Source organism: Oculina patagonica, chromosome 11, assembly GCF_052425735.1.
Source record: "Oculina patagonica isolate OP01 chromosome 11, crgOcupat, whole genome shotgun sequence".
Classification (NCBI taxonomy): domain Eukaryota; kingdom Metazoa; phylum Cnidaria; class Anthozoa; order Scleractinia; family Oculinidae; genus Oculina; species Oculina patagonica.
Window position 1 is genome coordinate 2,185,317 of NC_135768.1, and position 21,056 is coordinate 2,206,372.

Below are 21,056 nucleotides of genomic sequence, written 5' to 3' on the forward strand. Positions count from 1 at the left end.
CCCAGGGCTTTTACCAAGGGAAAAGCCCTGGGAACGAGGTTGCTTTTGTTCCCTTGAAGGGTATAGCGAGCTTTTTATGCAAGACCTTGCAAAAGCTGCTACCCGAACCGTAATTTAGCTTTCGCCTATTTCGATGCAAATTTAGCGGTACGCTACTTCTTTGACTTACAGAACTTTACACACTGTAGTGTTTTGTCAGTAGCGCCATGAAGACAACGCATAGTTGTCTTTTATCGTTAGTTTTGAAAGTTATTCATGATCTCGACTAATAGACACTTTTTGAAGCATCGTTTCTTATGCGTAAAACCTCAATTCAACCTTAAACGAGGGTCCGGTCAGTTCAAAACACCGATTAAGCCGATCCGGTGTTAGCCTTAGTGTTAGTTTTGATTTAACTGAGCTTAAGTTTTGATTTAAGTTTTGCCACATTTTAGAAAGTGAGATTTTTGGTTTATCTATTTTTAGGCTTTCAGCTTTGACTTCGACCGATGTCGAATTTACGATATCATTAGCAGTACGTAAAAAGATAAGTCGGGGAACAAGTGCCAGTTGATGGCGACATCACTTTTCCGACAAGTGACTGAGCCCGCGGTTTTCGTCCCAGAAGTTGCAACATGACGTATTTGCAGGCGCGATTGCTTTCGGAATAGTTTTTGATTGAATGCAATAATTCGGAAATTCTTCGAGTGCTTCAACGAAGATTTGCCAAAACTGCCACTTAATTCCCCCGACTGAAACGTTTTCACGCAAAAGAAACTAAAACCTTCATTTACTTTTGGCCTGGATTGTCAGTGTTAATCGGTTTTCGGACAACCGGACCCATGGTTCATTGATTTCTTAAATATGATCGGGCCTACTGATACGTTTTTTTGTACCTCCATGTAAATGCATGATTTTATGTTAGTAGATTTTGTATTGTTTGTAGTATAACTGTAGTTAAGTTTGATAGTGCACATAATTTTTTTTTAAAAAAAGATATTTTTCTCAGTTCACTTTACTTAAAAAAAAAATTGCTACTGAAACTGAAGACTGAGATGTAGATAGAGTAGAGTTGAAGTTGTCTGGGTGTATTGACAACTAAATGGACTTGCTAAAGTCAAGTCTACCACCTTAATTGTAACAGTACAGGCAGATAAGCACCTTTTTGAATATTTGCATAACCGCTGTAGCTATCTTGAAGTTAATACTTGCTAAGTTAGAGCAGGAATGCGTTTTTTAGTTCGTTTTTTATTGCTGTTTTTATATATCAAAAGCGTTTTGTAACTTTTCTGTGTTAATAAAGGAAACTTTGTTAAAAGACAGCGACTTTTGTTTGATTGTTTAGAATGGAAGATAACTCTTGTCTTTAAAACTAAGTGCACTGTAGTGATAGACGCAGGAAATTTTCCTTTTTTACAGAAACTAATCTAGCTTGCGTCGTTAGACAAGCTAGTAAATGATCTGTTGCGGAAATAAGGTAGCGGCCCGGGAGCCCAGGCCCTCTTCTTATTATTGGTAAAAGTACCTTTTATGACTTCCTCAGCCTCCACCCCCTTAGTTCAAGTCTGAATCTACCACTATGAATAATGAATTTGAAAACTTGGGTAATGCCTCAAGCACTTTTAACGCCTGAGCCAAACGACAGCTGGCCTGAAAAAAGTTCAAACTACGACTCTCGTGTGCTTTGAATTTGAACCTTTTTAGCGGAAATAATGTCGGCAGAAAAAAGGGTTCATCTAATTTAACTCGCAATCGCTAGGCGATTCTTTTAAAGATCTTGAAGGAGAATAGAATACTCTCAAGAGGTTTCGATAAGACTTTCTGTAAAGATTAACAATTTGGTGGACTGCTGGCTCCTACGCAGACGTTCGATCACGTGACAAGAACAAAGAGCTACACGCATTTAGTCCATTTGAAGTGAAACTTTGCCCGTTAGTAGCTACGAACGGCTAAGAATTGCTCGCAATTGCTCGCGAATTTCCTATAAAGTTGGTCAGCTATATAAACCCATTGAACTCTTTGTTACCTCTTGGCAGTTTTAAACGAGATATAAGGGACAACCGGTATCTGGGAGGCCATGGGTTCGATTCCCGTCGGGGACTCAGAATTTTTCTTTGTCCCATGCTCGTGTCATGTTGAACACTTCATCTTCACTAAACAAGGGACAGTTTCAAACAATCTCGCTTAAAAGTACGGACGCCGGGCATTAAGGCTAAGTGAGTTCGTTGAGTCTTTCAAATTGAAGCTTTTGTGTCTTTCTGGTGGTTTCGTATATTTTCCGACTGCCTGGCATTTAAACTGTGTAGCTAAATGAAGGTTTTGATTGATTGATTGATGGTAAAACCCGTCGGTCAGGCAGGTCAGACCACAAATTTTTTAAGTGTCGCACTGACACGGTGATTTTATTTTACTCAAAACTAGTCAGTCAAAAGTAGTCAACTGCAAAGCCACTATCTTTTTTCCAACCGCATGACAATTCTAAGATAGAATATTTCCGGAGGTTAGATCAAGGCATTTCTTAGAAATTCTATGAAAATTTCCATCTGCCGGGCACTGATCTGAGTCTTTTTGATTAGCTTTCCAGTAGCCTGCGTGTATCGGTCTCCTATAGACGGTTGCACGCTGGCTACTTCCTGGCTGCCGTGCGACCTTGAAAGCCGCAGAATGAATGGGCAGACTTTCGGGCGGTGAGGTAATGTTTACACACGAAACGCCATGCTGTTAACAAAAAGAAACTCCGTGCAAAGACCTTTGAAAACTGACTCCAAAAATTTGCATCATCAACCACCCGGGTTCTCCAGTTTTCCTCCATCCTCAAAAAACCAACACTTCTAAATTCCAATTCGATCGGGAATCCGAGGGCCACATGTTTGACTATATATTAAATGAGACCCTCGTAAAATAAAGTCAATCTATTTATTTTTTATCTTTATTTGATTTAAATTTATGCACTGGATTTATGTTACACTGCCGGCAACTGAGTATTGTAGTAACATACGAAAACTCCTGAATTGCATTTGGTCTTGATGATTGCTAAGAAAGTCGTAATAAAAAAAACGGTTATTCGACGTTTGGCAGACGCTACGTCTGGCCTGCTTTTCTGGGCCTGCTTTTCAAGCTCAACTAGTGTTGGCTAAAACACTGCACTTAAAGCAGGCGGATAAATGTCACTTTCCGAATATGAGTATCAGTAGGCATATCGAAATAACTTTTATTCTAGGACAGAGAAAGCACGGGTTGACTCAGGGCCTTTTCTAGTGTTGTTATATAAAAAACGACGTGCAACCTTCTGTTATAAAATTGACCACAGATGTTGTACTAGAAGTAAGACCATCTGAAAGACAAAAATTAACTTTCGCCCCCTCACTTGAAGTCCTCTTCCTTAGGCAATGGGTTGTTGTTATCCAATACATCTTTTTGACACTATACCAGCGTTTTATTGAGTATTTGGATGGAGCGAAGATCCGGTTTTTTTTTCTTTTAGATAAACCACAAATTTCTGGAATTTCCTACGTGATTGGGTATCCAAAACACCCTAAGGCTTATTTCTTACCAAGGTGAATGTCATGGATCGACTTTTCTTTTGTTCTTTATGATGCACCCATGACGATTTACCATTGGAAATTTAGCTCGGGAAATTGCGGTCACACTCATTAATCACAATTTTACATCAATGGTAAATTTACCGCGGTAAAACAATTCCGTGTGTGACCAGATTTTGGTGACGCATTGCAGATCGAGGTTCTGTTTGTTCATTTCTAATTCTAAGTTCTATTTTTAATTTTTCTTATTGAATAAAGAACGTTAGATAAAAAAACACTGCTGTGCTTTGAGTCCCTTAGAAAATCACTTAGATGCGGCTGGGTTTGCTTACTCGGTCGCGTGACCAGTCAAAGTATCACTGCAAACCTTAAAATCAACCATACGGGAAATGAAAATAAGGGATTTGGCCAGAAATAAAGGGGAAATCTTAATGGTGATCATGAAATCAAATTCTCTTCTCTTAGTGCTAAGAAATGAACAGTATATTGCATGTTTTTTGTTTTCTTAGAAAAACAGATCAGACACATTTTAAGCTACTTGAAAAAAAAAAAACGTAGTTTCTTTCACGTTGGTCTGATAAACAATATGACAAATTAATAAGCCTCCTCTGCACCCTCCCATTTATGCGGGGGAGACTAATAAGAGCTCTTCCGTTCTGCCATAATTCTGGTAAAACCTGAAAACCACAAGCGACCTTTAATTCGCGCCAAACTAGTGTGAGGTAACAAGTATCATTGCCAGAGTAAAAGAACATTGAAAAACCGGAAAGTTTCATTAAAGTTTGGCTTGCAATAACAATGGTTAACCAATCATGTGGTTAAAAACAGGATGTCGCCATAATTTGAAAAGAACTCATTGCTTAATGCACTCAATACTCTTTGTTTATTGTATTGAATACCACCATTATAAAGTCGACCTCCACGTTGCAGTTTTCATTTAAGTGTCCCTGTTGGTTGGGTGAAAAACTCGGATAATTAATCGTTAGTCAAGAATCATCCCTCGCTTGGAGTGGGTAGGCACTTTTCATTGCAGTTTCATTCTATCGATACCACTAGTTAGATGTGTCGTTCAGTATTCCTTCACTTTTCCAGTTTCACTCGTTTAGCCTGTTTTCAGTTATTGTGGCAAGCAAATGGTCTAACTCAGCTCTTTTTTATAATTCGGCAGTTTTTCGTCGCTTTGTAGTTGTAATAGTGTAGTTATAGTATCCGGAAGTTAGTTGAGACAAAGTTTCTTCATTTTGGCTAAAAAGTACGACAAATTGTTGGTTTTGGATTGCAATCCTTTAGAGCTTCTACTAAACAATTATACTACTCGCCCTCATTGACTATTCGCCCATAGAAAACTTGGGCTCGTTGTCTAATTGTAAAGTCTAATTGTTAATTATGATTATTTTTTCTAATAGAAGCTTCTGCTATCATGGCTCAAATGGCGTACGCGTGCTTAGTGTTCTTCATATTTGTCGGCCTGTACACATCAGCTTTCGCGAATCCTCTTTACAAAACCGATGATTCTTCGTCTAAAAAGGTACGTTTTAAGTATCATTAGTTCATTTGCCACAAGGGGCACTGTTGCCTGACTTACTAGACTCCCGTCCCTCGTCCCAAACTCGTATTCCAAGAAATTTTGACAATAAAGCCATCTTTAACAAACCCAAAATTTAATCACAAATATAAGGCTTATATTGAGATTTTGCATTTAAAGAACAAAACATTCTTCGCCATAAAAGGCTCTTACTGTGGATGTAGCGTACGCTGCGAACAGTTTTTATAACTAAAATGGTCATCCTGTATAAATATGTTTTTTAATAAATAAATTAATTAATTAATTAATTTTTCCCGGTGTGGCATAGGAACGCTCGGCTTGCTTTGCTCACCAATTTCTTTTCGCCCTACTGAAATTAATTACAACAAAATTACAACAAAAATAAGCCCAGAACTGTCGAGTTCGCACGTTTGTAATGAATATCGTCTCTAATTTTTATCACCTTTTTTCTTTCTTGGTTTATTTTACAACAATCAAGGTCGTGGATTTCAATGTCCAAATCAGCGAGGCTGGGCAAGAATACAACGAGAAGATTGAGGTTGATCCAGACAAGCAAACAGAATTGTTTGAAGTTCCCGCTCATCCTGGAGTGGACCGTAGTGATACCTTACATGATTTCAAACAAGTAAGCTGTCATTAATTTTCTATTCTTAAACAAAGTAAATCTAAGAAACTATAAAACTATCAAGAAAGACAAAACTTATAATTCGTCATTTTTTATACGCCATTTGTTGTTATTTTAATTTCACCACAGAATTTGACTATGCTGCGATTTCCTGACGGAGAGATTTGTTACCTTTTCCCTCTTGCAAACGAGCAATCGACGCCTGAAAAACTGATACAAGATCTTGAGAAGGCCAAGCAGGTGAGAACACGAATTATACCCGGGGGAAGTATACTTCAATAGGCCATTTTCCTCTGTTTCAAAACGAGTCTACGTGCGAAACCATTCAAATGAAAATGAGTTTGATTTGCATAAAAAAGGACCTGTAGGTAACTCATTTCCATATGAATGATTTTGCAAGTAGACTCGTTTTCAAACAGAGGCAAAGGGTAACTCGGAAATGGCCTATCAATAACTGCTTTTTAGCCTGTATTAATAAGCCGACGTTTCTAGTCACTCTCTGTTCACGTGTATACCCGGGGTGTGATTTTAGAGAGTAATCCGGAATTCTACCCGATAAAAAAGAACACGTGATGTCCTAACTCTACAGAAAGTGTTCGCACTTTAATGCGAAAAATAGACTGCGAGTAGTCTCTTTTTTCGCTCTAAATTCAGTGTGGAATCGATTATAATTTTTTTGGGTTGAATCCCAGACACCCTGGGTATCCGTAGATGATGTAATTATAAAAGGCCGCGTAACGTAATCTTCAAGTTTTTTTTTTCCATCAGATGGTCATTACAGAGACAAGACGGGTGGATACTACGTGGATTATTGACGGTGAAGTGACTGACCGTTCTGTACTCAGTGATGAATTAGCAGATTTTTGTGCGCAGTATTCGATATACCACGTGAGAGAGGCGCAGGAGACTCTGAAAGTGACAGGAATCCACATAGAAGGTTAGACAGTGGAACTGTTATGTTTATGGTAAATCTGAACAGCAAATTTACGTTCACTGAAGCTTAATGTTTGGTTGGTCTTCCAGTCTACAGTATAAGTCAACTAATCAAATTAAAGGTCTTAAAGTGGTACTATGAGTTTATTTCAAGTGCCTTCGTTGTATTTACATATATATTTTTTTGCGATTAACATGAAAAAATCATAAAGATCTAAAAGAGAATTAACTCTTTTAATTCCATGAATGTTAAGCAGAAACGTAGTCTGAACTTCAGAACTCTTTCTCTGGTCGCGCGCTCCGAGGAAGACGTCTGAAGAAAATACTATGTCTTGAACTAATTAAAAAAATACAGAAATTAGTACGGAGTATTCACATAAAAAATCTAAATCCATGTCCTTCTTACCCTTTTGAAACTTTAAATAAAGTGTAGGTCGCTAAATAATTTTTTATTCCATGCTTCTCGTGCTTTTCTAGCTTTAAAAACAATAAAAAAGAGAAAATATTTTAGTTTAAACATCATAACCCTCTTTTGTTATGTTACAGAAAGAACAAACCGAAAGCGAAGACAGGGAGGTATGGGTAAACTGTGTCCCGGTGGCATGGGTCTCGTTGAAGCCTTCGGAAGTTGTTCCAAACCTGACTTTAAGTGCAAGGTTCTCGACCGAGCATGCTTTAAGTATGTGATTTGTCCGGTTGGCAACGAGGATGGTGAGCGGCCTCCGCCAATGCCCGTCCTCATGCGGCCTGAAAGAGGTGGCTCTACCTCCAACAAAGATGATTGTTGGCAAGATCACATCTATCGAGCAATCGTGTGCTGCGAGTACATTTGCCAGTAAACACATTTACTATTATCAGCTACAACACAACCTTTCCATGGACATTTCCTTCGGTTCGATCATGTCTACTCGCGGCTAGTATAGTTGAGAGAAAAATAATCAAAACCTCCAATTTTACTTAACTGTTTCAACAACCTGCGAATTTTGGGACTCGCGAAGCTTATAATAATTGATTGTTTTCCATGGTAGAGTTAAATAACAAGAAAAAAATTGAAATAATAAGCCCCTTTCTCGATGGTGTAACACTATGCGCGGGTATTCTAACATTCCTCGCTTTTTCATTTGCATCGCCGATTCAGGGTGAAAGAAAACTATGAAACTCGCAAAATATCTACGCGTATTATCTGTCAAACCATCGAATAAGGTGTATTACCTTTTTTAGATCTAGGAGCAACATAGATCTTTTATTAACTGTTTTCTTTATATATGCTATCAGTGTCCTTAGGATTTTTTGCTTCAAATAATTTTAGACAACCAGGTGCTGAATTCCCATAACCTCCACGATTAAATTTCTTATAAAAAGTTTAAGATAATGAGAATTAAGGGGTTTAAGGTTTCACCTTTATCATATTTGGGTCTGAGCAGTAAGAATTTTTGAAACTAAATCAGTACTATACCTCTTTGTGAGAAGTACTGTACATCAAGCTTTTTATGTCGCTTTTTTTACCTTGCAACCGATAACTTCTCAATTTAAATTTCTAATCAATCAATTTTATATGAGCTCATGATCATGCCTTTGCGCACATGAACCCCAGAGACACTAACCCAGGTGTTGAAATGTCAGCTATCATGGAACGGGTCTAACTAAGACTTTGCTACATAATCGGCTGTATAAGTCAGTTCGTATTTCTAAAAGCATTCATGACGAGCGATTTAAAGCAAAATTTATCAACTATAATTTTAAAATTTTACTACATAATGATAGAGTATCGGTTTGAGTATCAGTAATGTTTTATTGTAATAGTAAGTTCCTATTTCACATTTTTTATTATATTCACCTCAGTTTACTGTGCACTTAAGCCTTTTTTTTAAATAAAGAATACTTTAACAATAGACAGTGTCTTCTGTTTGATTTTTAGAAAGGGAAGATAACTCCTGTTTTTGAAAGTGAACTGACGGACCAGGGGTCCGTTTCTCGAAAGGCCCGGAAACGTTTCGGGCGTGCAAAGCCAATTTTAATTATCCGTATCTTGAAGCGCATAGGTTTGAAGCTTTGTATTAAAGGAACCCGGGGGGGGGGGGGAGGGGGTACCCAAAAAAGTTTTGTACGGGGAGGCTCCGCCCCGAGCTCTTACCCCTTACCCTTTTATATACCATTTTGCCAGAAATTGTATCCCTTTCGTATACCTTTTAATGAAAAGAAGTACCCCTTTTATATACCTGAAAGTCGTTGTATAGACTTAAAACATGACGTTTTCTTATCATTTTTAAGTAGCGGTTAATAAATTGAAATAATACAGCCATAAATTGCGTCTGTTCGAAATATTTTAATTAAAGGCCCTTTTAAAAACCTTAATGACATACCTATACCTAAAATTTTGACTGAAATCTTGACTTTCCACTGATGAAGGGCTAAGCCCAAAACGTTTGGAGCCTTTAACCATTTTAAAGGCACTTTCAACTCATTTAGTGAGAACTTTATTATACTTTTGTACTTTTATAAGTGCCACGCAGCACAAGGAAATTTATTTTTTCATTTATCATTGATTTATTACCTATAACTAAACTTGTGAAATCCCTACCCTTTTATATACCTGAAGCCTGAAAAAGGAACCCCTTTCGGGCGGAGCCTCCCCGTATAGGCCATTATAGGGAGTACCCCCGCTCCCCCCCCCCTCCCCGAGTAAAGGAACCTCTGTTCAAATTAAAAATGTTTCAATAAAACAGCTCTCTTAATGATTAAGGTTTAAAATTTTGCTATGCCTTTCCAGGTGCGATAACTTTTCGGGACCTTTGAGAAACGAGCGCTAGCATTCTCATAAGGGATATTGTGTGACTGTTCTGTGCGTTCCAAAGCTCATAGAGGGTACCAAAGGGGGGTTCGTGATCCCGTTTCACGCACAAGTTTTAACCAAATTCACGTGTCACGTATACTTGAAACAGCAAAATTCACGGATCACGTTTCTTTTCTAACTATTTTTCACGCGTCCCGGTCTAATTTTTGCCCTATTTTCACGCGTCACGGACTAATTTTTGCCCTTTTCACGTGTCACGCATAAACCCTTTGCCCCCCTCCTCATATGTCGGTATAGATTTGGAAAGAAACAATGTGTGGTTTAAACCCAGTTTCAAAGCTATGATTTTAAGCGATAGAAGTTACGATCTCAGTCCGCTGCATTCGAATTGGGCTAGGTGTATGCCGTGATATTTTAATCCCTTGTACATCAGCTTTAAAAGCATTCAGTCCGTGAAATATGCCTGGATCACGGAAATGAAAAGTTTCACTTATTCTGATTTCTTGCTCCTTAATTACTATCTTCCACCATTATTTATGCACTCATTTGTATATTAAACTTTATTATATAAACTAGAGTAAATCACCAGGATTTCTCTCGCTGAGAAAAAAATCATATCTTTACACGGTAAAAGATATGATGGTATCTTCAGTTGCACATGTGATGATATCGATTTCGTCACGTTTGATGACGAGTTTGCCATGTTTCAATGCTGAATGAGCGAAAGTTTATCGATATTTAGACGAAACATCTGCGGATCCTCCTCGGTAATCTTCGGAAATCTTCGGAAAAGTTCGGAAAATTTTCGGGAAAATTCGTACGACCTTGGGACAACCTTTTGAAAATCTTCGCGAAATGGTCGGAAATCTTCGGAAAATCCTCAAAACCTCGTTAATAGTAAGTTTATAAAATTAACGAAATAATAGATGGTTGCTGGGAGATATGAAATTTCTCTTCTCGTGTTCAAATCGATTTCTCACTCGCTCGCGCAACCATGTGTTATCTATTTCTGTTAAACTTTCTCTTGACAGTACAAGTACATGTGACCTGTAGTTACTTCCTTGTTTACTTACAATGCGCAAAAGCTTCTCTGATAAGTAGCAAGTCGAGTTGTTGACACGATACGTTATATTAGGTTTCAGCATTATATTAATAGCATTATATTAGGCCGGTTTCATGTTAAGATTGGTGAAGGTCGAAATTAATTGTGACCGATCATAAGTGTGCGTGCGTATTGCATCTGTAGCATGCACGTGACCGCCTGGGATTTAATTCCCATCCGAAGGGCAAATCTGGCTGAAAATAAAAACCAGTATTAGTGAAATGAAGCTCAGTTTTCAACTTCTTGGACATGGTAAAGGTTTGAATAGCTGCTAAAATTACAATAGCTGCGTAATTATGTTTCTGGCTGCGTAATTATGTTTCTGGCGATTAGAATTCTAGAGAATGATAATTTCAATTCAATTCAATGTTTATTGGCTCTATGTAGCATTAGTTACAGAGATATATATAATGATATTATAGAATCCGTAGAGCAGGAACTCTTAACAAACCCTTTAGGGCTTTACGGGGAGATCCCAATAGATATCGCGTTTAAGTTGTATGGTCAAAACAGAGCAGCCAAAACGCAACCAGAAATACGCTGTGAGAAAGAAGGTTTATTCGGGGCAACTGTGATATTCGAGGATGCGGTCTCCGTGCTATAGTTGGCTATCATACCAAATCTTGTAGCAAGAAACAAAAAAGTTGTCCTTTTCCTATTTTAAATAAGTCAAGCAAGCTTGAGATTCAACTTCTTGGACAAGTTAAAGGATTGCTAGCTGCTTAATTCGCAAAAGTTGTGTAATTATGGTTTCTGGCGATTAAAATTTTAGAAAATAATAATTTGCCAATACTGGTTATATATTGTGTGTCAGTCGTGTGGTCAAAACAGAGGAACTAAAACATAGCCAGAAATAGGCTTTGAGAAGGAAGACTAATTCGGGACAATTGTGATATTAGAGGATGCGTTCTTGTCGCTGTAGTGGCTATCATACCAAATGTTGTACCAAGGAGCAAAACATTTGTCCTTTTTCTAGTTCATTTAAGCTATTCGAGTTAATTATGATAGATCTCCATTTCAGTGATGTGCCTGGTATACCATACAGTTCACAGGGTGAAAGAGAAATAAGAAAGAGGTTAGCCAGACTGCAAGCAAAGTTTCGAAAGTTGCTGTTTTCGTTCACTTTCGAAACTTCTTTATATAAATAAACCTTTTTATATACTGTATATAAGTACCTTACGTACTATAGGTACGTAAGGAATATAGCCCAAGAAAATGCTATAAAAGATTGCAACTTAGTTTGTTGGTAGAAGTTCGTGCAAGGAAAAAGCTAGAAGACTGAAGAAAAAAAGACGGACGACCCTTACGAGAAGAAGAAGAGCAAAAAGAACTTAACACGTCTTCGCAGGCATGTTAAACGTAAGTAAACCCGGCTAGCTACAGGTACAGTTACGATTGTAGTTTTGTTCGTCTGCCACGCAGGCTACCATTGTGTAATTATTGATATAATTTCATTGTTCCTTTTTTTTCCTTTTCTTCATTTTTGTTGATTTTCACAAAATATGTCCGTAAAACAGGAAATAACACGTTTGCGTAAGTAGTAGCTAAAAAGTGTACAAAACACTTATATTCAGTCTAATTTCTGAACAATCGGTTCTATAGCGCGACACAAAAAGTTTCAGGTTTGATGCGGTGTTTACGACTCAGGTGCTAGCAATGAAATCATAATTATAAGAGATACAACAATCTCCCCTCTTTTCATGCGGGTCTGCGGCCAATGCAAAGATTACTAAACATTTGGAAAGAAAATAATGTTTTCGCTTGGATTTAAGCCCTTCTTTAGCGATGACGTTAATTAACGAGAGCGGATGACCTCTGTACTAGTTATTTGCAACCGATCTTGTCAAAAAAAAAAAAACAATAAAAAAAGGTCAGTGAATTTTTAGTACTTACACCATTGAATCTCACCTTTTAATTTATTTTTTCTTATTTTCGATAGAAATTATTCGTGACCACGGCTCAAGTGGCGGTGTTATTTCTCGTGATACTTGTCTTGCCAAGTTCCACTGCCGCTAATCCTGTTTGTAAATGCGAGCAGCAAAGTAAGGATTCTGCGTCTAAAAAGGTATGTCTGTTTTCACTTTACTTTATGCACTTGTCGCATTCCTATGAAAAACAACGTCTACTGATGTTCTCTGTATTTCACAGCACCTAAATCATAACATTGCATAGGAATAATTGCACCAGTTTTCACTCATTCCAAAATAAACGCGCTTATCTATTACGACGCGTGCCATTTAGCGTTTGTCTGTCACCTGGCTAGTCTAAAAGGCTCCCAAGTTTGCACTTTGTTGATGAAACTTGTTTCCATCGAAAGTTTAGTTGTGAAATATATAATGCTAATAAATAGGTACGTTTCAAATTGCTTTCAAGTTATTTTGAAGGAGTTTCAGTCTGAAGTTTTTTCTATCGCACATTTTAAAATACGAGTGGGTTGAAAAACTTGTAGTAGCCTTATGCTCCAGTCGGAGGAGCAAAGAGGATGAGTGAGTGAGTGAAAAACTTGTAGGCTCGGGCCTACGGGCCTATACGCTGGCTACGCCCCTGTCTGCAGCATAAAATTGCAAGATGATGCGTGGTTCTCTTTTTTTCCCTCTCTTACTTTTAAAAAATCCACAAAAACAAAAACGTCCGATCGAAGGTTATGGCACCGTTCTCCTCCAACGCAGCTCGGATTCCGAAAAAATGGTTCCACCTCCTCTCACTAATTAAGATGCACATTTATGCAAGTTTATGTGATAGTACTTAACTGTTACTTTTTTTCAACAAGGTCGTCGATTTCGATGCCCACATCAGCGAGGCCGGGGTAAAATACAAAGAGAAGATTGAGGTTGATCCGAACAAAAGAACAGAATTGTTTGAAGTTCCCGCCCATCCTGGAGTGGACCGTAGTGATGTGTTACACGATTTCAAACAAGTAAGTTTTGCAAACCATTTACTCAAGCCTTGGTGCCATCCCCTACCTCAAAGCTCTTCAGTTAAGATCCAAATGACATGATAATACACCTACTGGTTTTACCGGCTCTTGAAATTGTGATGGGGATATAGGAAATCGAATATGACTGAAGTGAGGGGTGTGTGCTTGCTTGTCGGAAATTAAAAGTTCTGGTCCTGAGTTCACAGACCTACCAAGTTAATTTTTTTATGGATGTGTAATAAATGCACTGGCGAAATCAAAAACCAAGTCCCAACATAATTGTCGTTGAATATCGCCTTCATTTCTTGAGAATTGGCGAACGAAGTAGTTTCTAACATTTTTGTACTGAAAGCATATCACAAGAGATATCATTATATGTAGCAACTCAATCGTAAAAAAATTGGATCAAAATACAATTATCAATCCGAGGTCATAATGGGCTCCTGCTACAAGTTTATGCAGCTCAGATTTGCTTATGCTAGTGATATATAATACAAAGTTCTCATGTTTTGTTTATTGCTACAGAATTTGACCATGATGCGATTCCCGGACAGCAAGACTTGCTATCTTTTCCCTCTTGTCAAGAAGCAATCATCGCCTGAGAAACTAATAAAAGATCTTGAGAAGGCCAGAGAGGTGACTGCGCAGGATGTATTTTAGTAACAGTCCACTTAAGGAAAAAACTCCTTTTATTTCGTTCCAATATATTTTAACATCTGGTGATGACGACCAGAGTTCCTTCCTTTACGAATGATTTAGCTTAAAACCAAAACTTTTTTTTGTTCTTTTTCATTTTAAATTTTTTTGTAGAAAATCTCAAGTCCTCATTTCTTTTTTGAACATGTCCATCACACCAATTTAAACGGTTTTATCATAGATACAGAAAAAGTTACAATTTATTGAGAAAAAATAAGGCATTACAAGATAGACTACTTTATACAAAAAACTATTCACAATATGGTTTATACTTACTACAACGACACTGCTTAAAAATATTACAACAATAATTTCCCTCTACATTAAAACAAATAGATAGCGTAAAAAAATATCTACAGACGGTTGGGTTATTATAAAAAAAAGAAAGAGACTAAGCAAAAGGAAAACAAACAACGGTAAGAAACTTGGGAACAAAAGTGGAGATATTTTCAATAGGCCATCCGAGTTTCCCTTTGCCTCTGTTTCAAAAAGAGTCTACGTGAGAAACCATTGAAATGAAAATGAGTTTCACCTTCAGGTCCATTTTCATGCAAATCAAACTCATTTTCATTTGAATGGTTTCGCACGTGGACTCGTTTTGAAACAGAGGCAAAGGGTAACTCGGAAATGGCCTGTTGCATTTCTTCCCACTCATATAATTTGCATTTATTCCTCCATCAGATGGTTATTACAGAGACAAGACGGGTTGATACCACGTGGATTATTGACGGTGAAGTGACTGATCGTTCTGTACTCAGTGATGAATTAGCACAGTTTTGTGCAAAGTATCGAATATACTACGTGAGAAAGACTCTGAACTCGTTGACTGCGACAAGAATCGAAAAGGAAGGTGAGACGAAAGAACTTTCTATATTCCTATATTCCTTTCTATATTCCGGATTCAGAGATGCTCAGAAGCGGGGAGGGGTCGAAATGAAAATGGGCCATTTAGTGTTCCAATAAAGGGGGGAGGGGATGGTGAATGCGGGTCCTTTCTTGTTACAAGAAGGGTAGGGGCCAAGAGAGAGAAAGAGAAATTGACAAATAGTGTTTTACAGATCAAAAAGTCGATCCAAATTTTGCTTTTTCAGGTTTCAAATAAATCATGATTAAGAAAACCCAAAATGTTACCGTAATAGGGTTGAACATCATGCACGTACCGTATTTTATCAATTAAACACCAGCGGCGTTAATTTCAAACTTCGCCTGGTGGACCAGGCGATTGTTTGACTTATGCAGTCTATTTGGGCCCGGTGGTTTTTACAAAACGGGTTTATACATTATTTTTGACAGTCATATATCTTGTCAACTCTTTCAGTATACCTAAAAAAAAAAGCATGAGGAGTTATTTACACTCCACCTTGAAAACTCGGCGTTGATTCGAGACCTGGCGTTTAATTGAGAAATTACGGTACGCCATTCTCCTACGAAAAAAGTCTTTTTTAAAGAGGGAGAGAAAGAAAGAGGGAGAGAGACTGAAACGATTTTGTTTTTATTCAGTACAGAATCTCTTGCCTGTAGCGAACGCACCCGAAATACCTAATTTAAAACGACGTTGAAACATTATTATTCCTCTCACAACAAATAACATAATTACCGGTGGTTTCTAGGATAAAACTGAAGTAAATACAATGGTTAAACTACGAACGGAAACAATGGCGAACAACAAAGTTAACACGAGAAAACAAACGATAAAGAAACGACATATACCTGATGATTGGAAGTCGGAGACAACAAGCATAGATCAACAGAACTTCGCGTAGATCATCGATCAACGGACTTTTCGAGTTTTACATTAAACGCGCGAAAACCTAGTGACGCACAGTTCTTACAATGCCCTTTTTTGTTATACTACAGAAAGAACAAACAGAAAGCGGAGGCAGGCACGTAACGGTATAAACAAACTGTGTCCCGATGGCATGGATCTCAACACAGCCTACCAACGCTGTAACACACCTGACTTGAAGTGCAAGGTAACCGGCAGAAACTGCTACAAGTATGTGATCTGCGGGGTTGGTGGTCCTAGTCAGCCGCCGCCGCCTCATGTACAAAAGCGAGCCCTGGAAAAGCGGCAAGCCAGCAGCGACCCTTGTTGGCAAGAGCACAACTGGAGCGCGATCACGTGCTGTGAATATATTTGTAACTAGAACGGTGTTCATAGAAAACAAGTTTAAACCGTGTTTCCCTAAACAGCTTTATCATTGGTGTAAATGGGGCGTATAGAGCAGTTTTCAACTGAGTGTCGTAAAACCAAAAGCAAATTAATTACCCTGGCCAATCATTTAGTACACAGACAACCCAGTGAGCCAATCACAACTCGAAGCAAACACACGTCGCAGGCAGGAAGCGCGGGAAAACGCGCACGAGCGAGTCATGGTTTTGGTTTTAGATATGATTGGCTAAGAAAGTGGCGCCCGATTTTTTAACCAATCACTTAGCGTAGTAATGCAAGACCAAAGAAAATGCAAATTACCTTCGACACTTATGAAGGCGCGTTTACACGAGCGAGAAGATTGGGTACGGACCCGTCAAAAAATTGGTCCGGACCTGACCACTTTTGTAGAGGAACAGTCAAATCAAAACGGGGCCATAGGCGCCTATGGTTCCGTTTCTCTACAAAAGTGTTTAGTCCGGACTATTTTTGTGACGGGTCCGTACCCAAATTTCTCCTCTGTGTAAACGCGCCTTTTTCAATTGAAAACCGCTCTATTCGGCCCTATTAGTTTTCGTATTTCTAAATGCATAATTTCATATTATTTACGACGAGAAATCAAAAGTAAAATTTGGTAATTACTTTGATTATTTACAATACTTCACATTGGTAAGCTCAGTCTACTGATATATCTACTGCAATTCGTATAATAAAATTGCTACTGAAACGAACACATTCAGATAGAGTTAAATCTCCTGCAAAAATTGTAAAAGTTAAAAGGCGGATAAACATTTTTTTCGAGTATGTTTTATGCAGCAGTTATCTTGAAGTTTATATACCAGGTCAGAGCAGGAGCGCGTTTATTTTAGCGTGTTTTTAGTGCTGTTCTTCAAAACGCTGCGGCTTAATACTGTTGATTCTTAATTAATTAAAGATTGATTTTAAAAATCGGAACTGATGGTCCTAGTTTCTAAGCGATACTGTGCGCATTTTTGGACAAGCTAGTAAAATTCATCAGCTACACTTCAAAGAGCTCAGGCCAAACTGCAATAAAAGCAAAAAAAAAAACAACAACAACAGAACATCACACTCTCGTTTAGCTTGAAACTCTCATACGTTCTCGGCGACTCTCGTGCGTTCTAAGCGACTCTCGAGCACTCTTGGGGACTCTCGTGAGCTCTCGGGGACTCTCGTGCGCTTTCGGCGACTCTCGTGCGTTCTCGGTGGCTCTCGTGCACTCTTGGGGACTCTCGTGAGCTCCCGGGGACTCTCGTATTCTTTCGGTGACTCTCGTGCGCTTTCAAGAATCTCATCTTGAGACTTTTCTCTTTTTTATCCCTCACTCGCAAAGAGTTGAAGAAGACTCTAAATCTCTTCGAGATTTCCAGACTGTGTAAGAACCAAGTTTTTCGTAGCAAGTACACATTGTTTTGTCTCTAGAATCTTTCCAGCTTAATAAGCGTTAACTCCAAAACATCGCAAACAAAAGCTTGATGACACTTGGCGCTCAAATGGCTTCCTTACGTCACTCTTAAGTCATTACTGCACGCGGAGTCTTGATAAGGTGTGATAATTCAACAACAAAGGGATTAATGGATGGATTAATACACTGTCTCTTGAGTTCGTCACCAAATTTAATTAGACTCAATTAGAATGAAGCACTAATGCTGAAGCTTAAAAACGCATTTGCGATGTTAGTTGTGCGAATCTTTGTTACGAAGCGCCAAGTTTATTTACTAACTCGAATTCTTAAAGAATGCAAAAGATGCTGACTTACAACAGGAAATAAATCAGTCATTCTTTCATGTATCACATCAAATGCTTTTACATAAACATACTTACACCTTTCTTTATGCAAAATAATTTAGTAGTCAACATCTTCTTCAATAACACACCCTTATGTCTTCATACCATTATGTTACAAAGCAGATTAAAAATCATTAAGCGTTACAAAATATATGTAGGTTGTTACTAAGTAGTTAAGGTAGCCTCCATTGAAAGTATGATGTATCACGCTTAATTATTATACATTTAAACTCCAAAAGTACATAATGTAAGGACCGCCTTGTACAACACAATGAACAACACAACAAGAATGCACTCATTAACAGCTTTCAGTGGAGTGGCCACACTTTAGGTTTACGTATAACGTAATTTTAGAGTCACACACGAGAATTTGGCCAACTGACGAACTCAAAGGACTCAGTAACTGAATGCAGTGCCAACGCTGAGCTTTTAACAAGCTTTTTCTTCCTTCATCAGTTAGAAAATGTCTTCTTAATAATCTATAGCTATTGTTCACTATAGAATAGTTCTTGTCCAAGTCATTAAGAAGGTTGGCTGTAATTATTCGTCTTGTTTCACGACCTTGAGGCAAAGTTTTCACATGACAACAGCTTTCGCTTTGATCGAAAAGCCGGAGACAAATTGCCTTCAAAATAGTCTTATAAAATGATCGACACATCCTATTTGTCCATAATTCAGAAGTAATTTGGATTTGTTTTGTTTCAAAAGAAAGTACATTCATTGACTAGTAAAAAACCGTCGAGAAGGTTTCGTTATGTTGATACAAACTTTAAACTAAAACTGACCCTTTCCGCAAAGTGATAAACCAGAAGGAATAGATGGATTGTAACTACATTCAGCGAAGACCCCGATACTAATAAACAGGAAATACTTGGGTAAAGTAAAAAGCGACACTCGGAATATTTATGAAGCAATAAACATTACACGAGGAACTTCAAAGGTTTCCTTTTATTTTTTCCCGATTCATTTCCACTCAGTCTCTACAGAATTTTTTACATTTTTGTTGACTCTGTGTTTATTTACAGGTTGCTCAATCGACAAACGGCATGGTTCGCTTTCGAAAGAACACTAACAATACTTTAACATATCTCGGACAATAACTTACATGATTGAAAAGCGCAGATGAAAATCTTCGCTTTGGGAAGCAATAAATATTTTAACCATTAGCTTTTACCTTAACTTTACACACTATAATTGCATACCTATTTTACATGTATTTGTTGAAACGAATTTTCGCAATATTTTGCATATAATTGCTGACAACTGCCACATCTAGCATGCGGCCATTTCGCGTTCATTCTTTTAACAATAGCTGTACATTTTCTTAACCACAATAATTTAACTGTTAGTTTAAACTCAAAGGAAAGAAAACAAATTCGAAGTTCTTTCCGGAGAAAGTCTATTTTCTTGCTTTTTTTGCTTGAAAGTAAACATTTCCGCCGTCAGCCTTTGTTGTTATTTCACGGTACCCTTTCAGGAGTCCATACGTATTCAAAGTCTTTTGAGAACAACTAAAACTGACTTTCGCTTTGAAAAGTACAGTCTATCAATTCAAAGAACCCAACTTAAAGCAAAGTTTCGCTCGCTATTGACAATCAAAGAACTTAATTCTTAACTCAATTCTAAGTGTAATTATTTGGTAGGAGCGAGGCTCTTTCGTCTAATTTCCTCCGGTGAATACTTCACAAGCATCTCGATCAAGTCAAAATCGTCTGTTAAATCGACGGGAAACTCGCCATTGTCGTTGCCTATATCAGGATTAGCCCCGCTACGGAGAAGAAACTTTGTGACAGCGATGTTTCCAGTTTGCACGCTGTGATGAAGAGAGGTGCAGCCTTCTTCGTCCTTCATATTCACATCGGCTCCCAGCGTAACCAGCATTCGAATGCATTTTAAGTTCCCATCTTTAACAAGCTGATGAAACGCCGGATTGCTTTGTCCACCTTGAGTATTCACCAACATCTGTGTATCGACGCTAGGGCGCTTCAAAAACTGGCACATTTCGGACGGGTCGCCATCTTTAACCATGTCGTGAAACACTAAATCATGCGGGAATTTAACTCTGCGATCCATGATCTCCTTGATGGGTGCGTGGCTTGGCATGAAAGCTATCCCTTCGCAGAATTTGCAAAAACAATTGGATGATAAAGTTTCTAGGACTTGCTTTTTAAGACGGTGCTTCGCTTCTTTCCTTAATTCAGTCGTGCGCGCTCTTGTCAATCTGCTTGTGTATATCAAAATGATCAGGGTGCAAAACGCTTTGTATTTGATGTCTTAAGAGTTTACTTTTGAACGGAAGACAGTGAGACTCTTTTATTATATTTTTCCAAACAGTATACACTAACTGAAAGCTAATTGGCTGGTTTATGGAGTTTGTTTACAAAAGTCTATTATACGTGACAGCAAATTATTTCCTTACGTAATATCAAAGTCGGACCTCGAATTAATAAAAGACCCGTGACGTCAAAGTGTCAAAAAACAAACTACAATTTCCAAATCTTTTTGAGAGCGGAACAGCGAAAATGAACTAAATATAGGCGATAATGTTACGGGGGTAGAAATACACTTCACACAAGCACTTCACAGTTATTTAACGCCGGAAAATTTACACCCTTCTAAAAAATTAACAAAAATTGCTGATCGACAATGACGGAATAAAAATTGACAGTTTTTGAGTTTAATCTTGCTAAGGCTATACTAACGTCTTTTATCTTTATTCTTCATTTTAACGCCAGCTAACTAAACACAATTAAATCTGAGCTGAATTACACGAAGGAAATCCGCTTTCTTCGCATCTTAGTTTAATTCGCCATTACGTAAATGGGATTTTCTTGAGGTGTAAAAGGATTAGGTTTATAAGCGACGCAGTGAAAAGATAGCAACAACAATAGCACCTTTGCCTTCGAAATTAAAACGCTCATAAAAGGCTTAACCCCGTCAAGTCTTAAGGTCATAAATATATAC

General features: G+C 38.0%; 3 protein-coding genes across 4 annotated transcripts; 2 read left to right on the forward strand and 1 right to left on the reverse strand.

Annotated features, from left to right (window-relative positions):
* The first annotated feature begins 4,422 nt into the window (after positions 1-4,422).
* Positions 4,423-8,517, forward strand: LOC144630105 (uncharacterized). Of its 2 annotated transcripts, none has more exons than XM_078488393.1 (6): positions 4,423-4,534; positions 4,928-5,049; positions 5,546-5,692; positions 5,822-5,932; positions 6,461-6,629; positions 7,172-8,517. In XM_078488393.1, the coding sequence occupies exons 2-6, from the start codon at positions 4,942-4,944 to the stop codon at positions 7,462-7,464; spliced, it is 828 nt and encodes a 275-aa protein (XP_078344519.1). In that variant the 5' UTR covers positions 4,423-4,534; positions 4,928-4,941; the 3' UTR covers positions 7,465-8,517. The 2 variants fall into 2 exon arrangements, with proteins under 2 accessions (XP_078344519.1, XP_078344520.1); XM_078488394.1 differs by having other exon boundaries at positions 4,481-4,534; positions 4,931-5,049.
* Positions 8,518-11,756: 3,239 nt separating this feature from the next.
* Positions 11,757-18,158, forward strand: LOC144630104 (uncharacterized). The gene is made up of 6 exons (XM_078488392.1): positions 11,757-11,880; positions 12,461-12,586; positions 13,292-13,438; positions 13,964-14,074; positions 14,816-14,984; positions 15,992-18,158. The coding sequence occupies exons 1-6, from the start codon at positions 11,872-11,874 to the stop codon at positions 16,279-16,281; spliced, it is 852 nt and encodes a 283-aa protein (XP_078344518.1). The 5' UTR covers positions 11,757-11,871; the 3' UTR covers positions 16,282-18,158.
* Positions 18,159-19,022: 864 nt separating this feature from the next.
* On the reverse strand, positions 19,023-20,362 carry LOC144630452 (protein phosphatase 1 regulatory subunit 27-like). Its single transcript, XM_078488814.1, has one exon. It carries the CDS (start codon positions 20,193-20,195, stop codon positions 19,725-19,727), a length of 471 nt encoding a protein of 156 aa, XP_078344940.1. The 5' UTR covers positions 20,196-20,362; the 3' UTR covers positions 19,023-19,724.
* Positions 20,363-21,056: the final 694 nt, after the last annotated feature.

Excerpts from the sequence above, each read along its gene's own strand:
- LOC144630105 (XM_078488393.1), top strand. The coding sequence starts at position 4,942 with ATGGCTCAAATGGCGTACGCGTGCTTAGTGTTCTTCATATTTGTCGGC. Across the intron at positions 5,693-5,821 it reads CCTTACATGATTTCAAACAA|AATTTGACTATGCTGCGATT; the intron begins GTAAGCTGTCAT and ends ATTTCACCACAG. Across the intron at positions 6,630-7,171 it reads GACAGGAATCCACATAGAAG|AAAGAACAAACCGAAAGCGA; the intron begins GTTAGACAGTGG and ends GTTATGTTACAG.
- LOC144630104 (XM_078488392.1), top strand. Across the intron at positions 12,587-13,291 it reads AGGATTCTGCGTCTAAAAAG|GTCGTCGATTTCGATGCCCA; the intron begins GTATGTCTGTTT and ends TTTTTCAACAAG. Across the intron at positions 14,985-15,991 it reads GACAAGAATCGAAAAGGAAG|AAAGAACAAACAGAAAGCGG; the intron begins GTGAGACGAAAG and ends GTTATACTACAG.
- LOC144630452 (XM_078488814.1), bottom strand. The coding sequence starts at position 20,195 with ATGCCAAGCCACGCACCCATCAAGGAGATCATGGATCGCAGAGTTAAA.